The sequence below is a fragment of the Egretta garzetta genome, unplaced genomic scaffold (genome assembly GCF_000687185.1).
Source record: "Egretta garzetta isolate BGI_Z169 unplaced genomic scaffold, ASM68718v1 scaffold5, whole genome shotgun sequence".
Classification (NCBI taxonomy): domain Eukaryota; kingdom Metazoa; phylum Chordata; class Aves; order Pelecaniformes; family Ardeidae; genus Egretta; species Egretta garzetta.
Window position 1 is genome coordinate 4426621 of NW_009259707.1, and position 9069 is coordinate 4435689.

The 9069-nt window shown below is 46.3% G+C and overlaps 1 protein-coding gene across 1 annotated transcript in view; it reads left to right on the forward strand.

Annotated features, from left to right (window-relative positions):
* The first annotated feature begins 4014 nt into the window (after positions 1-4014).
* The window catches only part of TBC1D8 (TBC1 domain family member 8), a 47347-nt gene continuing 42292 nt past the window's right edge, over positions 4015-9069 (forward strand). The window contains exon 1 of the mRNA XM_035894360.1: positions 4015-4048. Within this exon, the coding sequence (XP_035750253.1) occupies positions 4015-4048 (34 nt within the window). The remainder of the gene's footprint in view (positions 4049-9069) is intronic.

Consider the following 9069-nt stretch of genomic DNA (forward strand, 5'->3'; position numbering starts at 1 on the left):
AGTTACATAAATATGTGTCGGACTTCTGGCTTCTGGCCCATACATCTATTACAGGAAGGGGGTTGCTAATTCAGCGTTGTGGAAAAGTGGATTCTGACTTATTTTTGCGTGATAAAAATAATAGCTGCGGCTTATGTGGCCGTAGGTGAGGCGCGTTGGATCCCTGTGGCACCCCGGGCAAGGCGTAGCGAAGGGTATATCCGAAAAGCAAGGATCACCCTTCTCCCTCAAACGGTATAGATCTGTGAGCGGCTCAAGGGGGTTGCTAATTCAGCGTTGTGGAAAAGTGGATTCTGACTTATTTTTGCGTGATAAAAATAATAGCTGCGGCTTATGTGGCCGTAGGTGAGGCGCGTTGGATCCCTGTGGCACCCCGGGCAAGGCGTAGCGAAGGGTATATCCGAAAAGCAAGGATCACCCTTCTCCCTCAAACGGTATAGATCTGTGAGCGGCTCCAGCGAGAGCGTTGTGTTGGGCTGCGTTGATGTTGTAGGGTGACCGGGTAAGGAATTTGGGCCAAACTTCTGGTTCAAAGACACTGACAACTGAATTCAAACAAGGGAACAACACTTTGGAGAAATAATACTGTGTAACAGCGTAATTCTTGCTTAAAAGCAGATGAGGCTGTTTTGCGCCTTATAAAACTCACAATTTTTCATGGTGGTTCGTATATTTGAAAGAATAGTCGGGTATTTTCAAAATCAGTATTTTCTCAGCAGTTTAAGAAGCTGCATTATCAGGTTTGATGTTTATTTTATTAAAACCTTTTGCTCCTGAACCATTGGCCCTTGCCAGTCAATAATGCTGCTTTCTGCATTTTTTTTTTTTTTTTTTTTTTTTTTTTAAAATCACAGGCTGTCCTAGCTGTGGAGTCATAAAGCAGCACAAAACTTAACTGGGGCTTGGTGGATCCCGTGTAATCAATGTATTACTAACGAAATGCGAGCTGTGATAAGGTTAAGGGAAGTTTTGCCATCGAGTTAAACAACCGTCTACCCTCGTATTTTCCCCCCACCCCTTGTGTGGAAGTCATAGGCCGCTCTTTTGTGATTGTAAGGACGATGTGGATTAATTTTCAGAGTTAAAAATAGCCGTTTACAGCTGCTTGATTTAGGTCCAGGACAATCATGAGGTTCAGATCCACAAATGTTAACTCCTCGCGCCTGAGCTTTCCGCGGCAGAAATTTGCAAGCTTGAACCAAACAAACTGCTTTTCTCTCTGGTTAGGTTTCAGGTGAATCATTCTGCTGAATCTACAGCGCACAGGCTTGTATAAATCTCTTTTGGCTGGCAAAGCAAAGCCGCTCCTGTCTCAGACAACGTTTTCCAAGGGAACTGTAAATTCTGACAGTCTCTTAAACCATTTGGAAATGTTTGTATTTAAAAGGGCTTAGATATGAAGGGTCCTATAAACAAAAAGCAAGCGCGGGGGAGCATTAAGCATAGCTGGAGTTAGATGGCTAGCTTAATTTTTTTTTTTTTTTTTTTTCACAGTTTTTGCTTGGGACGAGTGAAATGGAGACCTGTACTGAGAAACAGTTGGGCTTTGCTGGTAACTCTGCTGTTGGGGCAAAGCTTGCCCCCTGATTCTTGCTTTCCATGAGTAGAGAGGTACTTTTTCAGTACCTGCTTTTTCCAAACTGAAAGGTGGAAAGGGCAATTCAGCGCTACCGTATTTCAGAGTAGGCACAGTCTACCAAGCTGTAGAGCCATAAGTTAGAAGACTTTCTGTTTTCTTTTCCCTTCAGTAAATTGAGCCCTGGCCAACTGCAGTTAAGTTTGACAGAAAGGTAGGAGTTTCAAAGGTGTGAAGGTCCTGTACATGAAAGCAGGTGCCATGGTAAAAGGGAATCTCAGAGCTCCTCTGGTGAGGAGGAGGAGGAGGCTGCGTATCCTCAGGCTGCGTTAGACCTGTGTGGGATCAGCAGGACAAAACCCCCAGCAGACTAGATCTTGTAGGTAAAGAGCTCAGCAGACCACCCGTGATGTAATTCGCTTTAAACAGGGCGGAAGGGTGCGATGCCTGAGCTGCCCTTGCGCGTGTTACTACGACGTGGTATTTGCACCAAACCTATGGGAGGACATCCGGTTTATGGCCCTGTTCTCCTGCTTGCATGTTTGTTGTTTTTTTTTTTTCTCCTAGGACGCTTCTCCCTCCTTCCCAGGGCATTTTATCCATGATGTGAGAGCAAGTTAGCACAGCCGGAGGGTATATTTTATGGGGATTTAATTCTTGAAGGATGGACTAGAGAAGATCTCTCACACAGAAGCGCTTTTCTTCCGTATCTACATTTCTTTCTTTGAGTACTGTGCTTCGGTCAGACTCTGAGCAGATGTTTGTAAGAGAGAGACTATATTTACTGCTCTTATTTAATTTGCGTCTTAGGGCGGCTACTGAATGCACGCTGGGCTCGCAAGCAGTGGGCACAAAAAAAAATGATGGAGGCTGTGTTTAACTCTTTGTTACCTGACCAGTGTCATTCTGGTTTCCGTCTTCCCAAGGGATGCGCTTTCCAAGTAAATGCTTAACTTGCCTCTTTGCCTTGGTTCTGTACTCGAGAGCTCTGTGGATCAGAGACTTAGGAAGGAAATTGTTAATGTTTTAGAATTAATTTAGAGAAATAGGATTATAATTTTTCAACTAATAACTAAATTTAAAGCTAATTTTAAGTTACAGATTTAAAAACATTATTTAGCTCGGCCATTTCTATTGGTTCTGGGTTTGTTGGGGTTTTTTTGCCTAATTGGAGACGTCTTTAGCTATGCTTACAAAAAGACTTGTGACATAGCTGTGATTAACAGGTCCAGGCTGGCTGGATTTGGTACTTGCCGGTATCTTTGGTTCCGAGGTTACATATTGACGTATGAGCTTGAGATGCCATCAGTAGTCAAAAATACTGTCAAATCCCTTACGGTAGAATAGTGCAAGATGGTTTAGCCTGTAAGTGAATCGCTACTTTCATTTTTATTAGGGGATGTTGAAAGCTTCGTTCACCTTCCTATTTGATTAGCTTAGTTCTGTGCATTTTGACAGCAAAGCTGCTTGTTCTGGGGGGCGTTGGGAATGATTTCATCACGGGCACTGGACTGAGGGTAGGTTTCTGCTCTTCCCGAGCAGCTAGCTCTGCAGTTGCTGTTTGCACAGTGCTTCACATTGCATGCTCTTAGTATATAAAAACCCACTTAGGATTCCTTTAGATATTCCCTTTTGTAACTAAGGTTAAATAAAATTTAACTCTTGTTTCAAGCAGCTTTTTGTCTTTTCTTCTTGGAGGTACAGTGCTGCTTTTGCTTCTTGCTTGAAGTAGATCAATGGAAGGTTATGTTTTGTTCCTGTTTTACCTGTGTTTTTAATCTAGTCACAGTATTTCCCCCTACTCTTCTTCCAGCCTCCCTTTTCAGCTCAGGGCACTTCCCAAGCTAGTTGTGTTCTTACATCGTTTGCAACTCGCAGAGGATGAACATTTTGAAAATAAATTAATTTCTCCTTCAGCTCATATAAACCTTTGCGGTTCACAACTTTGAATGTAAGACAATATACTGGCAAAAAGAAGCATCACCTGTATATGAATCTGAACCTTGTTATTCCTTTAATAGAAGTAAATGCGGCAAGCACAAAAAATACAGTTTCTTGAGCTATATGCCAGCAATTGAAGTAAACTCCCATCTTAGGATTTTATTTGATTCTTTTAAATAAAATTCTTGCAGGGTGATAGCTTTCAAACTGATCTACAGAGCACTTCTTGGTTGTGAATGGAGATCTGACTAATTACATGATAAGAGCTCCTGTCCTTGTTTTCCCTTTGCCTGGATTTTAATTTTTTTGATGCATACAGAAAAATGGCTATCGATAAGCTCTATGTCCTTCTTATGGAAATCAAAAAAGCAAAATATCTTTTGCTGCTCTTTCATACTCCTCAGTCCATACAGTACTGTAATCATCGTAAATAGATCAGCTTTTAGTAGCCCTGCACATCTCCCGAGGTTTGGGTAAATAATTTTACAATAGAGTCTATGTCGGAGAAAGGCAGCGAGGGGACTGCAGAGGGTGAGGGTTCCTGCCGCTCAGATGGGGAATCCATCTGGATTGCTCCTGTTCATTACATTGTAGCAGGAAGGGGGCAAAAATGTGGTGAAGACTTGGATTTTTAGTAGAGAATGCAAATAGGTATCCCCGTAAACTTTTTTACCTTTTGGAGGGGTGAAAGGCAAAATGAGTAGCATATTAAAAGAACCGTCCCAATACAGTCCTCAAAACAGCTTGCCTTTTGGTCTTAAAATATGTCCAAGATACCAAAACAAGTTACTGATAGATAAAGGCTCAATCTGAGCTCAAACTAAAAAAAAAAAGGCACTTTCATTTTAAATGCAGCAGATTGAGGAGAGGAAGACGCCACAATAATGATGGTAGTAAAGGATATTGGTAGTGCTCACCCATGTTTTCATGGGTTTGTTTTCTTAAGGAAGAGCTCTCTCTGAAGCCTTGCACTAGGAGAGGGGGAAGTCCAAGTACTTCACTGAAAGCTTGGACTCCTGTCAAAATGTTATCTAGCCTTGCCCACAGCTGGAATTCAGATCGGCAGGTCCCCATCCCGTCCCCCCCCCTTTTTTTTTTTCTCTTTCTTTTACTGTAACATTTTTTAAGGAGAATGTATGCTTACAAGCTCTTTCCTAAGATGGTGCTTTCTCCATCGGAGTGTTTGGCAGAGAGGCACGAGCTGGAAGAAGGGATAGCAGTGGGAGGGCCAGGCTCCTACCTGCAAATCCAGGCACCTCAATTCATAGAATCGTTTAGGTTGGAAAAGACCTTGAAGATCATCCAGTCCAACCGTTAACCTAACCCTGCCATCCCACCACCAAACCATGTCCCTAAGCACCACATGTACCCATCTTTTAAGTACCTCCAGGCATGGGGACTTGACCACTTCCCTGGGCAGCCCGTTCCAATGCTTGACAGCCCTTTCAGTGAAGAAATTTTTCCTAATGTCCAGTCTAAACCTCCCCTGGTGCAATGTGAGGCTCTTTCCTCTCATCCTATTGCGTGTTACTTGGGAGAAGAGACCGACCCCCACCTCATTACCCCCTCCTGTCAGGCAATTGTAGAGGGTGATAAGGTCTCCCCTCAGCCTCCTCTTCTCCAGGCTGAACACCCCCAGCTGCCCACACTATCCCTGATACAAGCCAGGATGCTGCTGGCTGTCTTGGCCACCTGGGCCCACCACTGGTTCATACTCTGCCAGCTGTTGACCAACAACCCCAGGTGCTTTTCTGCTGGGCAGCTCTCCAGCCACTCTTCCCCAAGCCTGTAGCGTTGCATGGGGTTGTTGTGACCCAAGTGCAGGACCCGGCACTTGGCCTTGTTGAACCTCATACAGCTGGCCTCGGCCCATCGATCCAGCCTGTCCAGGTCCCTCTGCAGCAACTGGATTTAACTCCATTCACCACAACTCTTCAGGCCCGGCCATCCAGCCAGTTTTTTACCCAGTGAAGAGTATGCCCATCCAAGCAATTAGCAGCCAGTTTTTCCAGGAGAATGCTGTGGGAGACAGTGTCAAAGGCTTTACTGAAGTCCAAGTAGACAACAGCAGGTCACTTTGTCATAGAAGATCAGGTTGGTCAAACATGACCTGTCTTTCACAAACCCATGCTGATGGGGCCTGATCACCTGGTTGCCCTGTATGTGCCATGTGATGGCACTCAAGATGATCTGCTCCATAACCTTCCCTGGCACCCAGGTCAGGCTGACAGGCCTTGTAGATGGGCATCATCTTGGCTAACCTCCAGTCAACCGGGGCCTCCCCGGTAGGCCAGGACTGCTGAGAAATGATGGAAAGTGGCTTGGTGAGCACTTCTGCCAGCTCCCTCAGTACCCTTGGGTGGGTCCCATCCAGCCCCATAGACCCGTGTGTGTCCCAGTGGTGCAGCAGGTGGGTAACCATTTCCCCTTGGATTATGGGGGCTTCATTCTGCTCCCTGTCTTCCATCTCAGGGGTACCCTGAGAACAACTGGTCTCATTCCTGACCCCTCAAGCCTCCTGAACCGTGCGTGCTGCTCTGGCTCCCTCTGCTTGCCTTTTTGGGGTGGGTTTCCTGTTCCTAAGGCACAGTTGAGATGGGTAAGGGGAAATGCAGGTGCTTGTGTTGAAATGCTAATGTTGTGTTAAATACTAATATTAAAGGCAAGGATGTACCTGTGCATGAAGTGGGGCTGGATTGTGCTTGCTTAGAGACTGTCCAGCAGCCTGCGCAACACTCTAATCCAGTAAACAGCTGTGATGTCTTTTTGTTTTTGTGGAGGACAAATGGCACAGAAAAAGACAGGAAAACCACAGAAAGGTTTGAGTTGGAAGGGAACTTCAAAGATCATCCAGTTCAAGCCTTCTGCCATGGGCAGGGACATCTTTCACTAGATCAGGTTGCCCAGAGCCCCGTCCATCCTGACCTTGAACACTTCCAGGGATGGGACGTCCACATCTGGGCAACCTGCTCCTGTATCTTACCACCCTCATAGGAAAACACATCTTACTTATAAAATAATTGAGCACGTCTGTGGTGGCAGAGGTTAAGTAATGCTAGATCGGTCTCTTCAGCTTTAGTTACAACACCCACCAAAAATGAGAGAGACTTTTTTATGTTGCCCCAAGTAGCACCTTGTGTCTGGGTAATTTACAGGACTGCAGCAGCAGCTTATGTGTCCCACCTTCTTGTCCCTTTTCAGGTGGAGAACAGTTTCAGGTATTTTCACTTGTAACATGAGAATCAAAGCATTTGGCTCTGCAGCCTTCGGGGCTATAAAAATAGGCTCGGCCTGATCTGGACTGATGGCAGAGGACATAGATAAGCAGCTGTGAGAGCCCTGCTGCGGCAGCATGCCCGCCTGGAGAAACGGCCCACGGGGGAGCGGGGGCAAGGAGAAATAACCAGCACCCCAGGGCTGCGGTGCTGTTGCTGCCATCCCAGGGGAGTGGGTGTACGGTTCAGCTTGCTTCTCTTTCCCCAGCGTGGTCTTTCCCTCCCCATGCAGTGGTCGGATGCCAGAGCAAGATCTCAGCATGACACCCAGGGATAAGGGAGTTAACAGGGACCATAGGACACCGACCTCTGCAGTGAAATGCCCAAACTCCCCTCGTTCCTCGTGTCCAGCCTCCCTGGAGCGCTGGGACTGAGGAATAATGATTAAACAATTTGTTTCAATTCGTTTCTACATGCCAGATTGAAAAAAAACCAAAACAACAAACCAACAAAACCCAATTTACCTAGTGGCAGTGTTTGATCTGGCAAAGCCCACGTTGGAAATGATGTAAGGGCTTGAATATTGATATTTCTCTGGGTGAGTAAATGCTTGGAGCATTAGGTCTTTATGCTGAAATTTAACGATGTCTGTGCTTATCTTTAAGTGTGGTGAGCCCTTATCTTTACAAAGGAAACACAGCCTTCCTACAGCCCTTGGAGGAGTCTTCCTTCATCTTTTTCCTTATATGTACTTGCCCAAATAAGTTCTGCAACTTTTTTTCTTTTTTGGTGGGGAAAGCCTAATAAGAAATACTCTCTCATGGGTGCTGTATTGTATCAAAACGGGTTTATATTGTTTTTCAGAATTCAGCAAAGCCAGTGGCCGGTGTAAAGCCAAGATGCTGAGCCGCTGTCGTTAGTGGCCTTGCATAACTGACGGTGCTCTTATCCAGCAAAAACATGGATTTTAGGGAGGCCTGAGTGAAAGTAACAACCTGTTAAACATCTGAGTTTTGAACTTTCAGAGAAATCAAGTCATGATGGTATGAAAGACCTAGAGATGTCCCCACACATTTATGCTGGGGGCCACCACCAGTGGTCAGCAGTACCTTCATGCTCACCGTCCTGGGCTGTATCCTACCTTGGTGCTCTCTGGCTGGCCTGTAAGAGGCGAGGATGAAGACAGCGATGGTCCTCAGTGCATCTCAGCTATGGGTCTCACCTTGGGCCAGCGCCAGGGTTGCGGTCAATAGTGAGGGCTCCTATGTGCTGGGGTGGTTGAGGCCAAGTGAGAGCCAGCTTCGTAACCCCCCCATCCCTCTTTCAGCAGGGACATTGCTCCTAGGGAGCACTTCAGAGATGCCTCGCAGAGCCAGGCGAGCAGCCCCTGCTATTTGGGGCTGTCCCAGAAGTGCCCTTTTGGCAGGCTGAGGTTATCTTGGTTGATGTGAAAACCACCCTTCTGCTGCCACTGGAGCACAGGGATAGTGGGGGGCTGGAGAACGGGGGCATCCAGGTGTCCTTCCTGGTTCTGCTGCTTGGTGCTGGGCTGCTCGTTCAGCTGCCCCATTGCTGCCCGCCATGGCGATGATGAGGCTCTGATTGTTTGCAAATCATTACGAAATGGTGGATACTGTGTGAAGAAGCGTAATTAGGATTCAGGGTATGGAGTGCTTCTCTGCCTCAGAGAGCCGAGATTAATTCTGCTTTATTGAAGCTGCTAGTTCAATTTCACTGTCCTAAAAAAAAAAACCCAGCTTTATTTTTATGATCATCCGAATTGTTTGATTTGCTCTTTTCTCCCAATTTGCACGCCTGAACAGCTTACAGTGCCTCTTGCCGCTATTAACTCCCGTTGTGAAACTGTGTCCTCTGGGAAGCAACCTGTACTGTTAGCTCCTTCCGCTTCCCGGGAACAGCTTTCTCCTTTCGGGTAAGGTGTTTGTTTTGTCAGACTGCTGCTCTTGCTTCCTGGGCTTGGTTTTCTTTCAGCCCCCAGCTTTTTGACGGAGGAGCAGAAGTAGGGAGCAGCAGTCACAAGCAGCACTGAGGTCCTGAGGATGTTTTCAGAGGCATGCTTTAGGCTTCGTGGCTTTGTAATGGAGCGGGAGCCTGGCAGGATGCTGGACTGTGGCTGTAATCATAAATCCCTCAATTTCATGGGTTTGGCTTACAAAAATAACCTGGTGTGATTGAAAAAAAGGATATGAGTATTTAAAATGCGGGTTTTGGTGTGATACAGGTGAGCATAGCCACCACCTGCCCTTCCGCGCAGCCCTGGAGAGCAGCCACCAAGCAGTCACTGGAGTCCCTGGAGACCCGTGTGGTGCCACCACC